The sequence below is a fragment of the Loxodonta africana genome, chromosome 18 (assembly GCF_030014295.1).
Source record: "Loxodonta africana isolate mLoxAfr1 chromosome 18, mLoxAfr1.hap2, whole genome shotgun sequence".
Classification (NCBI taxonomy): domain Eukaryota; kingdom Metazoa; phylum Chordata; class Mammalia; order Proboscidea; family Elephantidae; genus Loxodonta; species Loxodonta africana.
The window spans coordinates 75018154-75043456 of NC_087359.1; the positions used below are offsets into that span (position 1 = coordinate 75018154).

The 25303-nt window shown below is 42.2% G+C and overlaps 1 protein-coding gene across 1 annotated transcript in view; it reads left to right on the plus strand.

Annotated features, from left to right (window-relative positions):
- DNAH9 (dynein axonemal heavy chain 9) overlaps positions 1-25303 on the plus strand; it is a 486803-nt gene that overhangs the window by 113159 nt on the left and 348341 nt on the right. The window contains exons 19-26 of the mRNA XM_064271783.1: positions 73-239; positions 14632-15502; positions 18791-18921; positions 19463-19589; positions 20632-20784; positions 21968-22093; positions 24114-24353; positions 24705-24865. Coding sequence (XP_064127853.1) covers positions 73-239; positions 14632-15502; positions 18791-18921; positions 19463-19589; positions 20632-20784; positions 21968-22093; positions 24114-24353; positions 24705-24865 — 1976 coding nt within the window. The remainder of the gene's footprint in view (positions 1-72; positions 240-14631; positions 15503-18790; positions 18922-19462; positions 19590-20631; positions 20785-21967; positions 22094-24113; positions 24354-24704; positions 24866-25303) is intronic.

The window sequence follows — 25303 nt, forward strand, 5'->3', positions numbered from 1 at the left end:
CTGTCCAGTTTCAGGTCTGTGGGGAAGGGAGAGCAGTGTGTTGGTTTAACCACATTGAGGTCTCCTTTGCAGGAGCTACCAGAGAAATGGAACAACATAAAAAAGTTGGCCATCACAGTGAGGCAGCAGGTGGCCCCACTGCAGGCGAATGAAGTGACCCTCCTCCGCCAAAGGTGCACAGCCTTTGATGTTGAGCAGCAGCAATTCTGGGAGCAATTCCACAAAGAAGCTCCCTTCAGGTATGGACCTAAGTGGCTACTGTTGCTTCCTTTCCTTTCAACATTGCAATCATTGAGTTATTGAAGATCCTTCTGCTGAGTTTGTGTATTTTAGCAGATAAAGACCATTCAACAGTCTTCCTTTCCATTAAGGTCAGATGGTTGGAACACGATGCTAATGTGGGCACAGCCCTACCAAGGTTTTTATATAATGGCCAAACGTTGTATGAACACCCTGTCTTTAGAAAAAAATTCTAGAAACTTGTCATGTTTCTGGTTTATAAAGAGATTATGTGTTGTAATATTAGCTACTAGGTTTTTTAGTAGACTTCTAGCACTCGAAGTTCTCTGACAGACTTCTGTTCTTTTTATTTTAAAAAAATGGCTAATGAAATTTTAAAATAATTTTTTTGTTTCCCTAGAAGATTTTTTCCTTTTTTTTTTTTTTATTGCGCTTTAAGCAGAAGTTTACAGTTCAAGTTAGTTTCTCATACAAAAATTTATGCACACATTGTGATGTGACCCTAGTTGTTCTCCCTACAATGTGACAGCACCATCCTCCTTTCCACCCTGGATTTCCTGGGTCCATTCAACCAGCCGCTATGCCTTTTTGCCTTCTCATCTCACCTCCAGACAGGAGCTGCCCATTTAGTCTCACATATCTACTTGAGCTAAGAAGCACTCTCTTCACGAGTATCATTTTATGTCTTATAGTCCAGTCTAATCTTTGAAGAGCTGACTTCGGGGATGGTTTCAGTTCTGGTCTAACAGAGTCTGGGGGCCATGTCTTCTGGGGTCTCTCCATTCTCAGTCAAACCATTCAGTCTGGTCTTTTTATGAGAATTTGGGGTCTGCATCCCAATGTTCTCCTGTTGCATCAGGGATTCTCTGTTGTGTTCCCTGTCAGGGCAGTGCATTGGTGGTAACCAGGCACCATCTAGTTCTTCTGGTCTCAGGCTGATGGAGTCTCTAGTTTATGTGGCCCTTTTTGTCTCTTGGGCTCATATTTTCCTTGTGTCTTTGGTGTTCTTCATTCTCCGTTGTTCCAGGTGGGTTGGGACCAATTGATGCATCTTAGATGGCCTCTCGCTAGCTTTTAAGACCCCAGACGCCACTCACCAAAATGGGATGCAGAACACTTTCTTAATAAACTTTTTTATGCCAATTGACCTAGATGTCCCCTGAAACCATGGTTCCCAGACCCCTGCCTCTGCTACTCTGTCCCTCAAAGTGTTTGATTGTATTCAGGAAACTTCTTAAATTTTGGTTTAGTCCAGTTGTTCTGACTTCCCCTGTACTGTGTGTTGTCTTTCCCTTCACCTAAGATAATTCTTATTTACTATCTAACCAAACCAAACAAAACCCACTGCCGTTGAGTCGATTCCAACTCATAGCGACCCTAGAGGACAGAGTAGAACTGCCCCATAGAGTTTCCAAGAAGCGCCTGGCAGATTCGAACTGCCGAGCTTTTGGTTAGCAGCCATAGCACTTAACCACTACGCCACCGGGGTTTCCATTTATTGTCTAGTCAGTGAATTCTCCTCTCCTTCCTCCCCACCCTCTAGCCATGAAAGAATGTTTTCTTCTGTGCTTAAACCTTTTCTTGATTTCTTAAAATAATAGTCTCATGCAATATTTGTCCTCTTGTGACTGACTAATTTCACTCAGCATAATGCCTTCCAGAAATTTTAAAATAATTTTGCAAGGCATTTTGTTAGTCTGAAAGGAGAATTTGAAGTGAAGGACTTACATCAGGGTCTGTCTCTCTGCTTAGTAATGCTCAGACACCTCCCCTACTTGCTTTTTTTCATTTTTTAATTTACTTTACTTTTTGTTGTTATTGAGAATATATTCAGCAGAACATACACCATTTTAACAATTTCCACAGGTACAATTCAGTGACATTGATTAAATTCTTCAAGTTGTGTAAGCATTCTTACCATTGTTTTCTGAATTGCTCCTCTCTCATTAACATAAACTCAATGCCCCATAAGTTTCTTAAATGATCTTTTGAGTTGCAGTTATCAATTTGATCCCATATAAATAGTTCTTAAAAGAGCACAATACTCAAGACAGACATTCTTTCTAGTTACAGTAAGCTACTGTATGATTTTAACAAGAATTCAGGGGATATTTTGGTTTAAAGATTATCTCAGAGCAATAGTTTCAGGGGCTCATTCAGCCTCTGTGGCTCCAGAAAGTCTGAAGTCCATAAAAATTTGAATTTTCCCCCTTTTGATCAGGGTTCTTCAATAGAATCTTTGATCAAAATGTTCAGTAATGGTAGCGGGCACCATCCAGCTTTTCTGGTCTCATGGCAAAAGAGGCAACTGTTCATGGAGGCAGTTAGCCACACATTCCATGTCTTTATCCTATTCCTGACTCTCCTTCCTCTGTTGCACCAGGCAAATAGAGACCAATTATTGTTCCTTGGATGGCTACTTGCAAGTTTTTAAGACCCCAGGCACTATGCAATGAACTAGGGGGTAGAACAGAAGCACTAAACATATTATTAGGTCACTTAACTGGGATGTTCTATGAAACTGTGACCCTACACCTCCAAACCAAGAAATCATACCCCATGAGGCATTTGGTTGTACATAAGCAGCCTCAGCAGCTGCTCTTTTTGGTTGTTATTGTAAATATATCTATCACACAACTTTTTCCAGTTCAACTTTTTACAGGTGTACAACTTATTGACAACAATTACTCTAATCAGCTGTGCAACCCTCCCCTTAATCAATGTGATTTTTCTGTCATCGTAAACTGAAACTCTACTCCATAAGCAACAATCCCACATTTCACCTTCCCTCTAGCCCTTCGTAATCACTAACAAACTTTGGTCTCCATGCATTTGCCTGTTCTTCTCTTTTTATGTAAGTGAGGTCATACAGTGTCCTTTTGTGACTGACTTTCTTCATTCAATGTAGTGTCTTCGAGCTCCGTCCATCTTAAAGCATGTATCAAGGCTTCATTTCTTTTTCTGGTTGAGTAGTATCCCATTGTATGTATGTACCACATTTTGTTTATCCATTCATCCACTGATGGGCATTTAGGTTGTTTCTACATTTTGGCTATTTCAAATAATACTGCAATGAACATTGATAAGTATGTCTGATCATGTCACTGCTTATAAGTCCTAGCAGTAGAATTGCTGGGTCATATGATAGTTCTGCTTTAGTTTTTTTAGGAACCACCACACTGTTTTCAACAGTGGTTATACCTTTTTTCATTCCCATCAGCAATGGATAAGAGTCCCAATTTCCTCATATTCACACAAACATTTGTTATTTTTTTTTTATCTTAGTCGTCCTAGTGGGAGTGATGACCAAAGAGAGAGGACTGTACCCCCTGGTAGACAGATTGATTGTTCTGCAATATCTTGCCAGGGCGGTGGCACCCACTGGTGGGCAGACTAACCACAGCATGTTCTCTGTTGTGTTTAGGAGACACTGAAAGTTGAAAATCAAGATCTGAAACTTTCAAATTCTAGTTAAATCAGGAGGGAGGAGGAGCTATCACAGAGAGGGAGAGGAAGTGGTAAGAAAGGCTGAAGGCTCTGCTCACCCAAAAGTTCTCTGCAGAAAGTAGTACACGTGAAAACACCAAATACTGGGGAGAACTGAGAAAGTTAACAAGCACAAAAATTCTAATGGCCCAACAAAAAATCACAAGACACACAAAGATAAGTGATGGATTATATTATGTTTGCTTCGTAGAACAAATTAGGGGTTATTCTTTGTTTCTCTATCTTTTGGAATAGTTTAAACAGGATTGGTGTCAATTCTCTTCTAAATGTTTGGTAGGATTCCCTGGTGAAGCCACCTGGTTCAGGGCTCTTTTTTGGTTGGCAGATTTTTGACTACTGACTTCTTTTTTGACCTGATATCTTCATCCGTTATGCAGCTGTTGAGATATTCTATCTCCTCTTGAGTCTGTTTGGGTAGGTTATGTGCTTCTAAGAATTTCTCCATTTCATCTAGATTATCCAGTTTGCTGCTATGCAGTTGTTCATAACCTTTTATAATTCTCTTTATTTCCATCGAGTCAGTTGTCCCCTCTTTCATATTTAGGTTATTTGCATCTTTTCTCTTTTTTTGTTTGTCATTCTAGCTAAAGATTTGTCAATTTTACTCATCTTTTCAAAGAGCCAGTTTTTGGCTTTGTTAATTCTATTGTTTTTCTGTTATTATTTCATTTACTTCTACTGTGATCTTTGTTAATTCCTTTCTTCTTGTAAATTTAGGCTTAATTTGGTCTTCTCTTTCTAGTTCCTCAAGTTGTAGAGTTAGGCTGCTTATTTGAGACCTTTCTTCTTTTTTCAGATACTTTTTTATAGCACCTATTGCTATAAATTTCCCTCAGTACTGCCTTTACTGCATTCCATAAGTTTTGATATGTTGTGCTTTCATTTTCATTTGACTTTAAGAAATTTGTGATTTCTCTTTTTATTTCTTCCTTGACATATTGGTAGTTTAATAGTTTGTTATTTAATTTCCGTATGTTTGTGTATTTTCTGTTTTTTATTTTCTGTTATTGATTTCTAGCTTCACTCTGTTATGGCCAGAGGACATATTTTATATGATTTCAATCTTTTAAAATTGTTGATACTTGCTTTGTGACCTAACATGAGGCCTATTCTGGAGAATGATCCATGTGCACTGGAGTAGAATGTGTATTGTGCTGTTTCTGGATAAAGTGTTCTATGTATGTCTGTTAAGTCTAGTTGGTTTATAGTGTCATTCAGATCCTCTGTTTCCTTGTTGGTCTACTTTCTAGATGTTCTGCCCAATATCGAAAGTGGTGTATTGAAGTCTCTATTATTGTATTATTATTGTGATGTGTATATTTCTCAATTTATATCTATCAGTGTTTGCTTTATATATTTTAGGTGCTCTGATGTTGGGTGCATACATATTTATGATTCTTAAATCTTATTGATTAATTGACCCTTTTATCACTACGTAATATCCATCTTTATCTCTTCTAACAGATTTTGTTTTAAAGCCTACCTTATGTGATAATAAGATTATTACCCCAGCTCTCTTTTGGTTACTATTTGCGTGGGATATTTGTTTCCATCCTTTCACTTTCAATCTATTTGTGTCCTTGTGTCTAAGATGTGTCTCTTGTAAATAGCATATGGTTGAATCATGTTTTTTTAAATCCATTCTGCCATTCTCTGCCTTCCATGTGGGAGACCCTGGTTCGATTCCTGGCCAGTACAACTCATACATAGCCACCACCCATCTGTCAGTGGAGGCTTATAAGTTGCTATAATGCTGGACAGGTTTCAGTGGAGTTTCCAGACTAAGACAGACTAGGAAGAAAGGCCTGGAGATCTACTTCTGAAAATCAGCCAGTGGAAACCCTGTGGCTTACAACGGTCTGATCCACAACTGATCACAGGGATCAACGGGCAGCCTTTTGTACCATCGTGCATGTGGTCACCATGAGTTGGGGGCCAACTCAACAGCAGCTAAGGATAACAACAATATAAACAGCTATAGGATGGGCAATGCCATGCTCGTGTGTCCTCGCTGCACACACATTTGGATTCCTTTCCCAGAGGTTTCCTCCTTTGATGGCGATGTCTTCTGTGGGTCTGCTTCTGGTCCACCACTGAGCATCAGGGATTCCAACCAGGAGGACAAGCTAGTTCTGACTGGTCAGTGTGTGGCCAGTCTCAGAGAAAACTTGGACAAAGAATATGCCTTTGTCTACTGATGCTCCAGCTGGACTGGGTACCCTCCCCTCATTCCAAAAAATGCTTTGCTCTCTGTTTCCCGGGGTTGAGCTTCCTGCTGGGTCTTCTCTATATTTTTGGGTAGACATACCCGGAAGTCTTCAAACTGGAAAATGCCCCTATGGAAGGAGTGAGAAACCATTTTGTTTTCAAGGGTTAATCACCCACAGAAATATTACTTTGGGAGATACACATTAAAATAACAAACCAAATTAAAAAAAAACACAACCTTATAGAATAGAAATACAGCATAATGATTAAGTACATGGGCTCTGGATTCGGGCTAATCTCAGGTCTGCTACTTATACTTAATACCTCTGTGCTTCAGTTTACTCACCTGAAAAATTGAGATAATCATAGTATCCACCTCCTAAGACTGTTGTTAGGATTTGAAAGATAATCCTTGAAAGTGTATAGCATGGTGCTTGGCACTAGATGACGAACCATACTGGTTTGTCTGAGACTGTCCAGTTTTAGCACTGAAAGCCCCACTATCATAGTCATCTAGTGCTGCTATAACAGAAATACCACAATTGGATGGCTTTAACAAACAAAATTTATTCTCTCACAGTCTAGGAGGCTAGAAGTCCGAATTCAGGGCATCAGCTCCAAGGGAAGACTTTCTCTCCCTCTTGGCTCTGGAGGAAGGTCCTTGTTATCAGTTTTCCCCTGGTCTAGGAGCTTCTCAGTGCAGGGACCCTGGGTCCAAAGGACGTGCTCTACTCCTGGCACTACTTTCTTGGTGGTATGAGGTCCCCCTTCTCTCTGCTCATTTCTCTTTTTAGATCTCAAAAGGAAGAGATTGACTTAAGACACAACCTAATCTTATAGATTGAGCCCTGCCTCATGAACACAACTGCCTTAATCCTGCCTCATTAACATCATAGAGATAGGATTTACAACACATAGGAAAGTCACATCAGATCACAGAATGGTGGACAACCACACAATACTGGGAATAATGGCCTAGCAAAGTTGATACACATTTGTGGGGGACACAGTTCAATCCATAGCACCTATACTCAGGGAAGTACCTCAGTTCTCAGCAATCTGGGATGGCTTATCACCCAACCTGGCACACAGTAAGGGCCTATTATTGTTATTCACTCATCAAACATTTATTAAGCAGCTACTCTCTTCTAAGCAGAGTCCCTGGGTGGTGCAAATAGTTAATGCACTCGGCTACTAACCAAAAAGTTGGAGGTTCAAGTCCACCGAGAGGTGCCTCAGAAGAAAGGCCTGGTGACTTCCAAAAAATCAGCACTACTCTGACATACGTGGGGTCACCGTGAGTTGGAACTGACTCAACGGCAACTAGTTATCTTGTAAACATTATTCTTGGGGCTAGAGAAAATAAAATGAATGCATTAAGAGCAGGGAAGGACAGGAGAGTAAACTTTGCATAAGATATATATTTCATATGACTCTTAAGCAGTGCATTGCCACTTTGACTGAACATTAGAACGACCCAGAGAGTTTTTAAAACTCCCAACGTCTAGTCTGCCCGGCAGACTGACTAAATTAGGCTCTCTGTGGGTGAGACCTGGGCACCAGTGTTTGTAAAGCTCCCCAGGTGATTCCAGTGTGAAGCCAAAGTTGAGAATCATGGCCCCTAAAGGGTGGTGACTAGTTTCCATTCAAGCAATTCATCCAGGACATATAACTTCAAATGCATTATCCCTTTAGAATAATCACCTTCGGGGTTATGCGCTGGTTCCAAAGACAAATCTATTGCCTGAAAAATTTGTGGAGCTCCTTTTTGGGAACCTTCTTTCAGAGCCTGAGGCATATTCTTTTGACTTTCTTTTGGGCATGCAATTGAATTTTTGAAATTGAACACCAGTCACTCAGAGCCAAGGCTGGTGACAGAGGTGGGTTATCAAGCTAGGTAATACTACATAGTGTTAACAACAGTCACACCAAAGATGAAAAACAAAACCAAACAAAACAATTGCTGTCAAGTTGATTCTGACTGATAGACACCATGTGTGTCAGAGTAGAACTGTGCTGCATAGGGTTTTCAATAACTTTTAATTTCAGAAGTAGATCTCCAGCCCTTTGTTGCAAGAAGCCTCTAGGTGGATTGGAACTGCCAACATTTTGGTTAGCAGCTGAGCACTTAGCCACTTGTGCCACCTAGAATAACCATAAAAATAATAACACTGATGTTTTCTAAAAAGAATTGCAAGTATGTTTGGAAAAATATCTTCCCAAAGAGACTTCTGAGACAGCTTCAAATGAAACAACACTGTCTTGCTGGTGTTTATTTGTATATCTGAAGAAGCTTGGTACCCCTCCTCCATAGTTACAGTGTGTGTATGTGTTGATCGACTTAAAAAAAAATGTGATAGCTGCATTAATTTTTCTTTCTTAGCAGTTGCTATCTGTTGGCAGTGAGGGTATTGCTACTCTTAACTGGGCTTTCCAAATTCACATGTGTTAATTTGACATGCAAATGAATCTTCGCAAGAAATGCTCAGAAAATCAGTGCTCATAGCAGTGTGGAGAACCACACGTGAGTTACTGCAGTTTCAGGGTACTTCTCTTCTTGTCGAGAAAACCGCCAGGACTGGAGCAGAATCGTGGATTTATTGCTGCAGGGAATCTGGGTGTCGGCTCACGGGCTTTGTTTCGTTTCTTCGTTTGGTGTATGTGAGTGTGTGTGTTTAAAATTTCTAGATACCGTTGTCACAAATGAGTTTGATTCTTTTTCTTTTACTTTTAGATCACTTAGGAATTTCTGAATTACAGACCCTAGTATACTCCTCTGTGAATTCAAGTTTCTGATTAGATTGGAAAATTTATACCGGTTAAGCTTACCTTCCAGTGACCTTGTCTTTGAGAAGGAAAAAGAAAATGAGAGTCTCATTAGGCCTTTGCAGTCTGACAGGTGAAGCCAGGTTGCTTGGACTTTCTTCATGTCCAAGCCAAGTTTTATTTCATCCTGTAGTTCTTAAGTCTAAGATGTATCAGCATATTCCTAGGTGAAAGTCTCACACTTTATCGTAATTGGCTAAATCACTATACTCAGACTCAGGACTTTCTGCAGCTCTTAGTAATGGTGACTGATTCTCCCTGCTTGAGTAAAAAGAATGTTTTATGCTTCTGGTGACTTTCTCTGACCTTGAGCAATGATTTTGTGACACACAATCTTCTTATCCACATCAAGACCAAGATAATCTGCAGGTTTCTTAGCCAAAGCAACTGATGATCCCTGTAAGCTCCAGCCCGGTGGAGACCATTAGTGTTGTTAGGTGACAATCAGGGTCTATAAACTGTTGAGGGAGCCTCTTAAAGACACCCTTCCCTTGCATGCTATCATGCACACAACTAGAGAAAGCAAGACTTTCCCAAGTGCCAGTGCAGCAGATGAGAGGGAAGAAAGGCCTTCTGTCCTGCTTGGACAGTATCGTCTCTTTGATAGCCAAGGAAAAGAATTTGTCATTAAATCTCCGAGGGACTCAGGGAACATCTAGCTCAATTGGCATAACATAGTTTTTAGAGAACATGTTCTACATTCTACTTTGGTGAGTAGCGTCTGGGGTCTTAAAAGCCTGTGAGCGGCCATCTAGGATACTCCAATGGTCTCACCCCTTCAGGAGCAAGGAAGAAAGAAGAAAACTAAACATACAACGGAAAGATTAGTCCAAAGGACTAACGGACCACACCTACCACGGCCTCCACCAGACTGAGTCCAGTATAAGTAGATGGTGCCAGCTACCACCACTGACTGCTCTGGCAGGAATCACAATAGAGGGCCCCAGATACAGCCAGAGAAAAAAATGTAGAACAAAATTCTATCTCAAAAAGAAAGACCAGACTTACTGGCCTGACAAAGACTGGAGAAACCCTGAGATTATGGCCCCCAGACACCCTTTCAGCTCAGTAATGAAACCACTCCTGAGGTTCACCCTTCAGCTAAAGATTGGACAGGCCCATAAAACAAAACGAGACTAAAGGGGCACACCAGCCCTGGGGCAAGGACTAGAAGGCAGGAGGGAAGAGGAAAGCTGGTAATATGGAAGCCAAGTTTAAGAAGGGAGAGTGCTGACATGTAATGGGGTTGTTGACCAATGTCATAAAACAATATGTGTACTTAAAAAAAAAAAAAAAACTCCCAGGGATGTATCAGTATCCTAAGATGTAGCATTAGTTCTGGTTGGCCCCGTTCTTCTAGTTAATCTGACTAATTCACATGATTTCAGCTTCCATAGAGTAGATGAGGTATTGGTCTCAACAATGGAGCCAGCAAAAATGAGGTAGGTGCTGGGGTTATGAGATGATACATATTCCCAGACCCCAAGGACTTATAGACTCAGGGGCAATTTTTAAAATGAATAATAAGACATCTGCATTGGGTGCTGTCTCTAACCCCTACTGGGGAGGCAGCTTATACCTCCTGTAGAAGGTGGTGCTTGAGCCAAAGGGCAAGTGAGAGTTAGCCCTTAGGAAAGAGGGAGTGGGAAGCAAGGATGTTCCAGGCAGAGGAAGCAGCACATATACCAAACCAAAACCAAAGCCAAACCCCTTGCCGTTGAGTCGATTCTGACTCATAGTGACCCTATAGGACAGAGTAGAACTGCCCCGTAGGGTTTCTAGGAAGTGGCTGGTGGATTCCAACTGCCAACCTTTTGGTTAGCAGCCTTAACGCATAACAACTGTACCACCAGGGCTCCAGAAGGATGAAAATGAAAGAAACAACTGAAGAAATGCAGGTGTATATGGCTGGGATGCAAGAATGGGAGATGGGCATGGAGAGGGGTCCATGTGACAAGTTTTCAAAGTCCTTGTGTTGAAATCTGATCACAGTGACCATGATCAATCACCAAGAAATCTGAGCCTGAAAATAGCATATTGTAAGTGCCGCTCTGTCATGACTATGCACAATAGAATGGGGTGAAACAGACTCAAGGCCGGGTGCCTGATTGGGGGTTATTACAACAGCCCAGGTAAGAAGTGGTGAGGCCTGAACTGAAGCAGTGACCATGAGGGTGGAGAGAGAAGAGTGGATGTGAGAGAGATTCAGGAGGGAGAATCAGCAGGACTGACTGAATGTGCGAGATGAAGGAGGAGGAGGAGTTGTTAGCTGCCATGGAATCAGTCCTGACTCATGGCGACCCCATGCACAGTGGAAGGAAACATTGCCCGGTCCTGCACCATCCGCATGATAGGCTATGGATTGGACCATTGTGATTCAGAGAGTTTTTGCTGGCTGATTTTTGGAAGTGGATCATCAGACCTTTCTTCCTAGTCTGGAAGCTCTGCTAAAACCTTTTCAGCATCATAGCAACACAAGTCTCCACTGTCAGACGGGTGGTAGCCATGTATGAGGTGCATTGACTGGGAATCGAACCTGAGTCTCCCTCACGGTAGGCATGAACTCTACCACCGAACCACCAATATCCCTATGAAGGAGGAGGAGTCTAGGATAATTCCCCATCTTTAGCGAAGTAGACAAGTAGGTGGAAGTTGATACTGCTCAACTGTTCCCTGAGATGGGTACCAAACAATGGGAAGGACTGTGTTTGTGAGGGACCACAAGTACAGTATTAGACACATTGAGTTTTATGATACCTGTAGAGCATCAGATAGAGGTGTATGTACAGGTATGGCACTGAGGTTAACATTTACCAATGCCTAGCTTCCAGAGAATTGATTTAAGTCACTTATTCCTGTCTATGTCCATATCTAGGTCAAATCTGAACCAATCATTTTTCCAAGATCACACATATGAGCACCATATTTTCATTTCTCTTAATTATAGTTTTATTCATCCAGACACCAGGCATTTCTCTTTTAAACTGAAACACTTTCACTTTATTATTTCAATTCCAAAGACTTGGTACACCCTTTTCCCTCCTATTATTTTCTTATTCTTATACTGTATTATTCCCCCAGGGTTTGGAGAACTGCTTCAAGTTTATTAGACCCATTAATCAGGTCTGTGGATATCCTGACAATTTGCACTGGAGTTTTTCAATGGTAAGAGGGTTACCTTCCCTCATACCTAGAGGTTTCTATCACTACTTAGGCTAAATTAACTTTTGTGTGTGCTCAGCTAAGGAAATGATTACACAGATTTAAACTATAAACAAAAATTATGCCACAGGGTAGATGAAGTTTGGAGCGGGCTTGATAAATGACCACCTCTTACAAATATTTGAGGAACCAACATTGATTTAGGGATGTTCATAGGTGCTGAAGAAAGAATGGTTAGCAAGATCATTTATTATCTTTTGTGTACACTGCAAATACTCTACTAGCTCATATCTTACTTAATAAGTTGTTCCTGAGTTATAGCCCATTAATAAATTAAACAGAATGCGGGCTTTCAGAATTTGTCTAAATTTTACAGATTTTGTACTGAGTTCACTCTAGTTATGATAAAAAGGAGACCTCCCCCCAACACACACACACACACACACACGCACACACAATTAGTCTTTGGTAATCAAGTGTAAGGAGGACCATTTCTCCTTGGCAATTTTTTCTGCAGGGCCACTTGCCGTGAGTATGGAAAATATTTCTTTACATCCAGTGCCTTTTTCCACTGTTCCTCATAGGGGAGAGAGCGTCTCGCCTGTATAGACATAGGCCCCTTTTCAACTCTGAGAGCTCCAACCTTCTGTTCCTTTCTGAAGTATTTGGTTCCTGAAGAACAGTAAGCATAGTTGCAACTGATGTTCAGTCCCATTCTCTTGAGATGTGCCTCTACAGCCCTAGTACGTGAGTCAAAATCTCTGTAGCTGGAACAAGCAGAAATATCGTTCCATGTCTGCATCAGACATAACAAGCATCAAAGCTAATCTGACACTAATTTAATGGTATGCATAACTATTATTGTGTTGCATGGTAATTAGGCTTACTGGTAAGCAGTTCAGGTAAGTAACTTTAATTGGGATTAATTTCTGTTTGTCAAGTCAAATATTTCTGAAGACAAGGAAAAGAAGGGGAAGTTCAAGAAAAGGAATTCGTATGCACACAGACACACACACATACACTTTGGATAGGAGGAAATGGCCAATTCTCTTAATTACGCATTTTCTTTCAATCTTCCCCCTTGATATTGAGTCCCAGAAACCCTGTTCTGGTTTTAGAAGAGCATGCTATTCTGCCTTAAACCAGAGTCTCCCCCAAATCCAGCCCCCGCCCCAGTTCCTCCCCCACAAGGATAAGACAGTCAGAGCTTGGTGCTGGGGAGAGGAGACTAGGGGAGGAAAATGAGAGGCTCCTTAAACACTTGAGTAATGGGTATTCCTGACTGAAGAAAGTTTCCTGACCATGCAGGTGCCTCTGAATGTTCGTTCTTATGCAACTATGCCAGAAGTGTCTGTCTTGATGGGCAGCACTGTAAAGTAGGTTAATGCTGGTGGGGACCAGTTGTTGTCATTAGTTGTCTTTGAGTCAGTGCCAACTCATGGTGACCCTGTGTATAACAGAACTAAACATTGGCTGGTCCTGTGCCATCTTCATGATTGTTGGTACGTTTGAGTCCATTGTTTTGGCCACTGTGCCAGTCCATCTCACTGAAGGTCTCCCTTGCCTTCACCAACCCTCCACTTTACCAACCATGATGTCCTTTTCAAGAGATTGGTCTTTCCTGATGATGTGTCCAAAGTAAGCCAGCTGAAGTCTTGCCATCCTCACTGCTAAGGAATATTGTATTTCTTCTAAGACCAGTGTGTTTGTTCTACTGGCTGTCCAAGTAGCAGCCTTCAAATGGATGTGTGCCCTAAACATTAGAGAGAAGAGGATGAAGACATTAACGAAAATTGTAAAGCTAGATAGAGTGCTTTTAGGAGTTAAGTGCAGACAAGAGGCTGCCCCCAGGATGCAGAAGGAAGCAGGCCAGAGAAGGATAAAGGTTAATGGAAGGTGGGAGATCAGGGACAGCTTGGATGAGGAACTTAAGAAGATGCAGAGCCTGATGAGGCAAAAAATGATAGAAAGTGACTGTATGGGGGCCCTGGGTAGGGGGTCTGCACTCAATCTTCGTGACCCCTAACAGTGGTCTTAACAGTGGCTGCACACTGGACTTGCCTGGGGAGCTTTGAAAATACTGTTTCCTGGGTCCCCAAAAATTATGATTTAATTGGTCTAGGGAGTAGCCTGGGCATGGAGAGCTTGAAAAGCTTCCAGGTGACTCTAATATGTAGGCAAAGCTGAAGGACACTGCCCTAGGGAGAGCAATGCCAGAACAGGTCAGGATTAGACTTTGAAGCACTAGCTCTCTTACTTAAAGGCTGCCTTCCACGCAGCAAGGTCTTTATCTGTACAGCTCCTGCAATAATATGATGGTGCTCTTTGGTGTAAAGTAGTCTATGGAAGCCAACAGCTAAATAAAGTGGAGACCCTAAGGAAGCTTGAGTAAAGGGTTTTCCCCCCTTCCACCTGTGGGGGGGTGGGGAATGAGAGGAGTATTATTATCTTTTCAGATGGCAGAAAGGGTCCAAGCATGATGGTCCTCTTGAATTGACTCTCCTCTAATCCGTTGTGCTCACCTCATTCCAACCTACCCTCAATACCTTTTCTTTCCGGGATTAAAGACCTTGGAGAAAGTCACTGCTCTTTCCTGGAATATGAAGTATTTAAAGATTTGAGCTGGTTCTTCTTGTAAATATGCCCCTATGCTCTTTACTTACAAAGGGAACATGTTGTCTTTTCCAGGTTTGATAGCATTAATCCTCATCAAACGCTGGATGCCAAGCACATAGAAATCCAACAGATGGAATCCACCATGGCATCCATCTTTGAGTCCGCTGGCTTGTTTGAAGTCACCGTTCCTGACTACAAGCAGCTGAGGCAGTGCCGGAGGGAGGCCTGTCAACTGAAGGAGCTCTGGGATATGATTGAAATAGTGAACTCCAGCATCCATGCCTGGGAGACCGCCAAGTGGGGGGACATCAATGTGGAGGCCATGGAACTGGAGTGCAAACATTTTGCCAGGCATATCCGGAACCTTGACAAGGAGGTCAGGGCCTGGGACATATTCATAGGCCTGGAAAACACTGTGTTAAACACCTTGACCTCACTGAGGGCAGTGGCTGAACTGCAGAACACAGCCATCCGGGAGCGGCACTGGAGGCAGCTGATGCAGGCTACTGGTGTGAGCTTCACCATGGACAAGGACACTACCCTGGCTCAGCTCCTGCAGCTCCAACTGCACAACTTCGAGGATGAGGTCCGGGGCATTGTGGACAGAGCTGTAAAAGAGATGGGCATGGAGAAGACCTTGAAGGAACTGCAGACCACCTGGGCTGGCATGGAATTCCAGTGTGAGCCCCACCTGCGGACCCATGTCCCCCTGTGGCGGTCTGACGAGGACCTCATTGAGATTCTGGAGGACAACCAAGCCCAACTTCAAAACCTCATGATGTCCAAGTACATTGCTTTCTTTCTGGAGGAAGTGTCAGGCTGGCAGAAGAAGCTCTCCACAGCTGACGCTGTCATCTCAATCTGGTTTGAGGTGCAGCGCACATGGTCTCACCTAGAGAGTATATTCATTGGGTCTGAAGACATTCGGGCTCAGCTACCCCAGGTACCTACTAAGGACATCTTGCTGTCTCTGTTCTCTTACCCAGGTCAAGGGCAGATCACCCACTTCCTGCACTCTCTAAGCCTTTTCTCCTTCTCTTCCTTGGCTTTACTCCCAGGCATCTCCAACAAACTTTGACATTGACATTGCAAGCCACCAAACGTCAGGCCAGGAAAGAGAGACGGTGAAATACACACCAGTCAGTTTGTGCCCAGGCACACAGGAAAAAGAAAGGAGAAACTGATTTTTTGTTTGCTTGTTTTTAAATATTTTATTGTGATTTTAGAGAAAATTTACCTCACAAATCAGATTCTTATTAACAATTTCTATACATATTATTCAGTGACATTGGTTACACTTTCTACAATGTGTCAGCATTCTCATTATTTCCATTCTGATTGTTCTGTTTCCATTAATCTAGCTTCCCTGTGCCCCCTTACCTTTTCATCTTTGGTCTAGGGTAAATGTTGACCATTAGATCTCATTTAGGTGATTCTTCACAGTACTAACAGGTGAGGTTTATTTTATGAACCGCTCTGTCTTTTGGCTGATAGGAGACCTCTGGGAGTGGTTTGAGTTCCAAGTGTAAAGAGTATCCCAGGACGATATTCTCAGGGGTTCCTCTAGGCTCTACCGTTTCAATAAGTCTGGCCTGTTTTAGGAATTTGAGTTTTGTTCTACATTTTTTTCCCATTCTAATCGGGTCCATCTATTGTGTCCCTGGACGAAACGGTTGGTAATAGTAGCCAGGCATCATCTAGTTCTTCTGGTCTCAAATGGGTGAGGCCATGGTTTGTGTAGATTCTTAGTCCTGTAGACTAGTTTCTTCTCTGAGTCTTTGATTTCCTTCTTTTTCTTTCACTCCACATGCGTAGAGACCAACAGCTATGTTTTAGATGGCCACTCAAAAGCTTTTTTAAGACCCCAGACACTACTCATCAAACTAGGATGTAGAACATTATCTTTATGAGCTATGTTATGCCAATGGACAAGAGTTGCTCCCAAAGGAAATTGTTTGTTTGTTTGTTTAATGTGTACATAGAAAGGAGATCAAAAATATTAGCTGCTGCAGTTTGAGATGAGATGAGATGCTCTGCAGATAATTAAGATGCAGGTATTGATTGATAGTGAGCATTGTTTCCAGGCAAATTCAAGTTCCTGCTGAGCAGCACACTGCTAGATTTCCTTTAGCAGCATGCTAAGTAGTCCTCAAGTAAGTACTAAAGGATGAATTTCTCTAAAATATGCATTCTTCTCCTTATTACCTTCCCTGTGTTTGATTGTGCCTTCTAATTTATCTTAATTAATGTGCCATTAACTTCCTCCTCTCTCAGAGTGGCCTCCAATCCGTTCATTCATTTTATTTTTTTGAGATTTCCTCTGTATCCCTGCAGTACAGCAAGTTATTAGCTTACAAATACATTTGACTCCAAAATGTCACATGTGTACCAGGCATTGTTTAGAACTTGAAGTACATTCCATCAAAGCATTATTATTGCTAGCTCATCCCACAAAAGCATATTTAATGCAATAGTGTATAGAGTAAAGGCTGTATGTTTGCATGAAAAAGAGCAGAGAACAATTCTGTTACAGTGTTTGTAGTTAAGTCAAATTGAGTAAACCAGATTGTATTCATCTTAAATGCCGTGATTGAAGAGGACGTAGGTAGAGACTTTTGTAGAGATGGTAAAGGAGACTTTTGGGAACTTTCAATTAAACATAATAACGTATTGGTATCATTAACTTCTAACCAGTGCCACAGGTTTAGGTGTAAAATATGTAAATACATTGTCTTTGTAGTAACAATATAATAGAGACAATTTCAGAACATAATAAAATCAGTAATAATCGTATGGCCCAGTAGTCACTATTGTCATTAGTTATGAATATTTCCCAACTTTTGTTCATGTGTGTACCTATTTTTACATTATAGCTCTCATAGTGTTCTTATAATTTTCTGTTCAGCTTTTTGCACTTGAGCACTCGTGTCAGATATTTCCTGTATTCTGTAGCCTTGATCCTTTTTCATTTTTAATTGGAGCAAGGACTGCACTGAGGAACTGTAACTTATTTACCTGTCATCTTGTTTGTGAATCTTCTTGGTAGAGAAGTGGTGTAGGGCAGAAGGTAGGAGCAGGACTACTCCGGGCTTCAGTCCTGACTCTTCCACTTGCAGCTGTGGGCCCTTGGGCAAGCTGCTTAACCTCCTGGTGCCTTGATTTCCTCGTCTGTAAACTGGGACTAATAGTAGCACCTACTCTGGGACATAATTAAACAGTGTTCATAGCAAGTACAATTATCATTGTTATTATGTAATAATAATGCCATAAGCTTTTCCCAGGTGCCAGGTCTTCAGCCAAAGCACTTCGCATATTTATTCTCTCAATCAGGAGAACACTGTGAATGTGTTTGTGTGTGGTAGCGGGAAGCAGTGACTCCTAATTAATTTTGGCATCATAGTAGCACATTTCCTAAGGAAAAGCTTATTTTGGTTGCATAAACTTTTGCATAAGCCCATTAAGGAGCATTGGATCTGCTGTCTACCTGACTTAGGAATCATGTGTTTTATGCCAGCAGTTCTCAAAGTGTGGTCAGGGACACCTGGGAGTCCCTGAAACCTTTTCAGGTGATCCACAAAGTCAAAACAGCCTTAATAATAATTCTAGAACGTTATTTGCTTTTTTATTCTCAGTACTTCATGAGCGTACAGTGGAGTTTTCCGGAGGATACATGATATGTGATATCACAATAGAATGCATAAACAGATATGAGACTCTATTAGCTTCTATTAAGTCAGACATTAAAGAGCTTTGCAAAAATTTGTGAAAAAAAATTCCACTTTTCTCACTAAATTATTTTATTTTGGAAAATATAGTTTTTTTAGATAAAATATGTTATTTACGTTACTACATAATGGGTTTATCATTGTAAGTTTTTTAACGAATTAACAAATAAATATATACTTTTAAATTTCTCAATTTTAACTTCTGATATAGAAAATATAGATATATCTATATTGGGGTTCTCAATAATTTTTGAAAGTGTAAAGGGTTTCCGAAGCCAAAAACTTTGAGAACTGCTGTTTCTGGTTAAGGGTAAGGGTTTCCGAAGCCAAAAACTTTGAGAACTGCTGTTTCTGGTTAAGGGTCTTTTCATCTCCTTGGCTAATCTCTGTATCAGGGAACCCAGGAAGAGGTTTCTGCTTCTGACTGGCATGTCACTGGCTACATCAGGGGAGCCTCCTGGAATTGAGGGAATGGTATTTAATTTTTTTCACACTTTTATTTGCAGGATTCTAAAAGATTTGAAGGCATCGACATTGATTTTAAAGAACTAGCTTATGATGCTCAGAAAACTCCAAATGTCGTGGAAGCTACCAACAAATCAGGGCTTTATGAAAAACTGGAAGATATTCAGAGCAGGTGACAGTGGACTTCCTGCCCTTTGCACTGAAGGGGACAATATTTCCTTTTTCCCTTTCTGTCTCTGACTTTATTTAACTGCCTGAGTGAGTAAGTGAAGACAGTGTTCCTTGTGTGTTTGGGTATATAGGGTATGTGGGTATTATTAGAGGTGTTTATGCTAATATATAGGAGTCTCTGGGTGAAGCAAACTGGTAAGCACTCTGCTGCTAACCAAAAGGTTGATGGTTTGGGTCTACCCAGAGGCACCTTGGAAGAAAGCCCTGGTGATCTACTTCCAAAAAATCAGAGCCTTTGAAAACCTTTTAGAGCACAGTTCTACCCTGACACAAATGGGGTTGCCATAAGTCAGAATCGATTCGTCAGCAACCAGTAACTGCTATGCGAATGTAAATGTGTCATTGTGTATGTTCTCAAACCTCCCTAAGTGCTTCTTGTGCTGATTTCTGTCTATATTGCATGTATTTGCCTTTGCGTAATGTGTATGTGCCTACGGGTCAAGGCATACTTAGGGAGGAAATTCTGTGTTCTCTACCCTCAGATTGTGCCTGTGTGAGAAGGCCCTGGCAGAGTACCTAGATACCAAGCGGCTTGCCTTCCCTAGGTTTTACTTTCTCTCCTCTTCAGATCTGTTAGACATCCTTTCCAATGGCACAGCTCCGCTGCAGGTAAGCTGGGCAAGTGCTTGTGGAAGGTCCCAGAAGGACTGAGGAGCTCCCATCAGAAGGGAATTTCAGGTTCCCCTTTATGCCTACTTTCTCTGGCAATGTGCGTATTTCAAACGTTTGTGGCCATCATCCCAAACCTCAGGCCTTTGTTCATTTTCACCACTACCGATGCTCAGGGTGCCCTCGTGGTATTACTAACATGGAATTGGAGAAACTTTGAGGATGGCAAGGGTGGAAGGGGCTAAGCCTTTGCAAGGAGCACAATTGGTTCTGTCCAGCATCCCTGCTAGGAGCCTTGATGGTGCTGTGGTTAAGCACTCAACTGCTAACCAAAAGGTCTACGATTTGAACCCACCAGTCACTCCACTGGAGAAAGATGTGACAATCTGCTTCTGTAAAGACTCTCAGCAGTGGAAACCCTAAGGGGGAGTCCTACTCTGTCCTATAGGGTCACTTAGAGCCGGAATCACTCAGTGGCAATGGGTTTAGCCTTCCTGCTAACACTAATGCCCAGGGTACCAGTGTGACGGGGGAAGCCCAGCCACATGCTGGATTTCTGCTTGGCGTGACCCTTGCTTTGGACCCTTCTTATGTTGGTCCACCACATCGAAGATGTTCCAGTGACTGGGGCACTTATCCCATTGGCCACCATCACCGCTGCCCTTGACCTTCCAAATTTGAGTGTGTTAGTATTCTTATGTCTTATTGTGCAGTACTGTTTTCTTAGGAAAAGGGTTTATGAGTTAGCCATCATGTTCTTCCAATCTGATCCTATTTGTATTAGATCAAGCAGAAATTCACCAAACTGTCGTGACTTTATTCATTTGTTGCTAATGCATGATGCCCATGAGTTTTATTTCCTTTGACCACTTGCGTCAAGTTCAGTTGGTTCCTGCCCTCACATCTGCATCACGATTCCCACAACTTCCTTCTAAATGTTTTTATCCACCACTACATCTTTTAGAATGATTGTCCCACGGTAGTCACCTAGAAGAACTTCCTAGACACTCCCCCCAATCCTTCTGCGTGGCTTCCTTCATAGGTTCAACGCCACCTTTCCAAACTCTTCGACAATATGGCCAAGATGCAATTCCAATTAGATGACAGCAAGAAACCAACCAAAATAAGCCTGGGAATGTACAGCAAAGAAGAAGAGTACGTGCCCTTCAGTGAGCCTTGTGACTGCAGCGGGCAGGTACAGAGAAAGCTCTTTATGCCCTCCTTACAAGTGTCTGCCTTCAGTATCAGTATCGGTATTGACCTTGGGCATGGCCCTACTGACCTTGGCCCAGAACTACAGTGCCCGCCCCAGGACTGCCAGCTTCCCTTAACTTGAAGCAACTTTGAGGCCACCTGTAGTGCAGTGTGCTGTTTTGCAGGTTTTTCTCTTCTGGGAAGGATACATGTCAACATTCATATCTCTTCCTTAACCAAAGATCTGTGCAGAGAGGCATAAAATGCACATAGACAACTACCCCAGTCAACAAGGAAAGGATTTGAAAGTGATTAGCAGTGCCAGGAGACTTTAACATGACAGCCCCTCAAGCACCCCACAGGGGGATCTGGAACACGGACACCTTCCCCAGGAGAAAATGTCCTTGGAAATCAACTGCTTTCTTGAGATGTCTCCTCTCTGTACAAATACCCACAGAATCACCTCCACCCTCCTTCCAGCCTTTCCCCTTGGACACTGTTCTAAGATCTACTACCTCCAGAGCTCTCATGTCCGATTCAAGGACCATGGCTCATGGGACTATTCTCGCCTCAAACCTCTTGCCCACCCTTCCGCATCACCACTGAAGTATATGCCCTTTTGTGTTCATTGTCCTAAATGATCCATCAAAGCATGGCCCCCTGGAGTTCTCATCTAGTTCACACTAATACTTGGAGAAAAGATCTTTTACAGGATTCCACCGTAATCCACATGTATCTTGGAAAGTAATTCTAGTCTCGGAAAATACTCAGCTATATGAGAGTGGTCTTGGAGTTTGATTCAGAATATATTCTTTTTGTAGATTCATAAAGTATTTAGTTGGAAAATTAGTTTACCTCTCTATGACCAGCATGAACAAGAGGGTCATGTGAGTCTATGGACTTATTCACACCTAGCAACCCAGATTTAGATTTCCTTGTATGAACTCTGGGCTGTAGCCTCTCCCCCGGACCTGCTACTGTGGCCTATGTTTTCCAAGAGGGCACATCAGTCTGTTGTTCATTAAGACCAGTTCTCACCTATTACCATCCTCAACTGCACAAACAAAATGTCTCCCTGTGCCTTCTAGAGTCATGCCTGGGCATCTCTTGGGATGAATGGAAGAAAAAGTATCGGATTGATCAAATCTTAGGTACCCAGTGTCTAACCCAGATGCTTTTTTCAGGTAGAAACATGGCTGAACCATGTGCTTACTCACATGAAGGCCACTGTGAGGCATGAAATGACAGAGGGTGTAACTGCCTATGAAGAAAAACCACGGGAACAGTGGCTCTTTGACTACCCAGCTCAGGTATTTTCCTAACCGAGACCTTTGTGGACTTCTACCCTTTACTAGGCTTTTTTCCTCAGTGACCTCCTTCAGCGCTCAGGGGCTCCTAGACATCAGACTTGCAGTTTGTTTCACAGTCAGAAGATGCTTGCTTGACCCCCGGTAATCTGTACGTGGTCAGCAAGAGCAAGGAGGGGACTTGTCATTCATGGCCTGATTGAACCCTTACTTTAAAGAATCAAGGATTGTCCATTTTAACCCTCATTAGCTACAATAGGGAGAAAAATGTAACCAATTCAATTCAACAAATACCATTGAACCAGCCTACTTTGTATCTGCCAAGCTCTGTGAGTGTGACTGACGTAGGAGTACCAGGGTGAGAAGCAGGGGGCAGCACATGTATTCTGGGGAGGAAAGTAGAAGCCAGTTCTTACAGACAATGTTATGGAGTCTGACTTCATTCTAAGGTATATCTGAATTCTTTACAGAGTTGTCGGGAGGGGACTAGGAGAGAGGGGAGACCTCATGAGAATTTTTTCAATGACACTGGTTGCTGTATACTACTCCTCCCTTCCTCTGCACTAGTGTTGGCACGTTTGAGGGTGTGGACATTTGATGGTAACTGAATCCATAACAGCGGATTTGCCCTTGGAAAGTACGTGGAGTGAGATGAGGGTGTAGAACAAACCCTGTTCATCATTCAAAGGCTGAGTAGGCAAGGAGGAACCAGTCAAGCAGAATGAGAAATGATACCTTTCCAGATAAAAGGAAAACCAGGAAACGATAGTTATGGAAACCAAAAGAGAAACTTAATAGAAGGTGAGAGGGTGAAAATACCAAGTACTTCTAAGAGGTCAAACAAAATAAAAAGGCTGAAGAATGTTCATGGAAAGAGAGTCAGTAGATTGGTAGGAAAGACACTCTTGCAAGGAGTTGAGTCAGCCTAAGGTAGGAAGATGCTGACAGTGAGTGTGATAACTCTTTCAAGAAACGTAGCTGTGAGGAGGAGAAGAGAAATAGGTCGGCACTGCACAGAGAAAGAGGTTTTTGTTTTTGTTTTTTAATGTGGAGTTGGAACATTTCATCAAGCCATTCAAACAAGGCCACCAATACAAGAGGAACTTCTTTAATAAGATGCAATATGTATACATTTAAAGGTAAAAATGGAAAAGTTAGAGAACGGTATTTTTAACTACAATAGGATTCTCTGTTTCACAAAAGGAATAGCTCCTATCAGGATTCCTTGTTTACCTATATCAGAATTTCGAGGCATGAAAATTTGTTACCTATTAATATTGCAACAGATATCACCAAAAGCAGTATCTCCCAAGCAAATGGTACTACAGAAGAGCAACATATATAAATTTCCACCATGAATAATCAAAATCGTGGGGTTTTTCTGTGTTAGGTTCTCCAGTAAACAGAAGAAATATTTATTTGAATCACTTTTTTCCATTTATTTATTTTTAATCTCCAAAAAACACAAATCGTATTGACCATGTTGAATTTTGACCATGTTGACCTTGGCTTCAAGAGCAGACATTTTAAAGTTATAAGTTTTAAGGAAAAAAACTGTACAAAAAGTATTGTGGACAAGCTGATATGTGCCACAGATGATCAGCATTGACTCAATGAACTAGAATAACTTGGACCACATGAGGTACCAAAGGAACAGAGGAAAGACTATGAGAGTCTTATTGAGATGCTCAGTAAGTAACTCAGTCAGTTATTCTCCCAAGCGCAGGAAAGATGCTGCCTCTGGGAAATAAAAACCTAGTGATCAGTGAAGATATTTCTTAGAATCCAGTTGTTCTCAATCAAATTATACATTTTCCAAGAGCAGAAACTGCTTTCCCCACTTGAAACACTTCACATTTCCAAAGATTTAGAGTTCTTACTTAGTAGATACTGGTGGGGGAAGGAAGGAAAGGGGTCGTTTCATCCACATGATTGCATCCTGGGCCCTTGCCAAGTGATGAGTGGACTGGCTGAAGACAGCCCTGGTGACAGTTACCTACCCAATGGCTCTTGTTTGCCACAGGTGGCCCTGACCTGTACTCAGATCTGGTGGACGACGGAAGTGGGCATTGCGTTTTCCAGGCTAGAGGAAGGCTATGAGAACTCCATGAAGGACTACTACAAGAAGCAAGTGGCCCAGCTCAAAACCCTCATCACTATGCTAATTGGCCAGCTCTCCAAGGGGGACCGGCAGAAGATCATGACCATATGCACCATTGATGTGCATGCCCGGGACGTGGTGGCCAAGATGATTGCTCAGAAGGTGGGTTCCAAACACCAATGGTGTCTTCCTTTGTGAGCAGCTACACCATGAATATTGGAGTTAGGGAGAATCTCACATACAGCTAAAACATGGGGCTCCAGAGTCTACACAGCACCAGCCGGAGAGCTTGGGGAGGATCTTGGTGGCTGCTGCCACCTTTTAAAATCTCCAGGGAAACAGTGCAATCAGAGCAGTTCGCGCTTTCTGTGCTGTGCTGGTCAGAATGTGTTACACCCTTGACTTTCAGACCACAACCAAGTCATCCAAAGCCCCTAATATCCTGTGGTCAAGGGGCCACCTGCTACCTGTTTAACAGTGTGATTTACTCACATACGCTGAACTCCTCTTTAGGTAGACAATGCCCAGGCCTTCCTCTGGCTGTCCCAGCTGCGCCATCGGTGGGATGATGAGGCCAAACACTGCTTTGCCAACATCTGTGATGCCCAGTTTCTATACTCCTATGAGTACCTGGGAAATACCCCTCGCCTGGTGATCACTCCTTTGACCGACAGGTGAGTGCTGGTGTCTGCCACTGACAGAGAACCCCACTGCTCTCTGGTTCAGGCCACCCAATGACCATGCAGGGTCAAGGTCACCGTCATTTGCTATTTGTCCACTGAGCTGCAGGGGGAGGGCTGGGTCTTGAAAGAGCAGATATAAAATTAAATTGAAACACTGTAGGGCAGAGCTCTTCTGCATATTCCCAAGGAGGGCCCTCAAAGGAGCACACCCCAGAGTAAACCAACAAGCCATGATTTTTAAGGAATTGCTGGGTAGTTCTATATTAGAATTGTATCCTATAGCAGTTAGGAGTATGGGTTTTGCAGTCACACACACATGGGTTTTGACCACAGCTCTAACACATACCAGCTGTTTGACCATGAAAAACTGACCTCTATAATTCTTGGTTTCCTCATCTGTATAATGGAAGTATTAACTCCTACTTTACA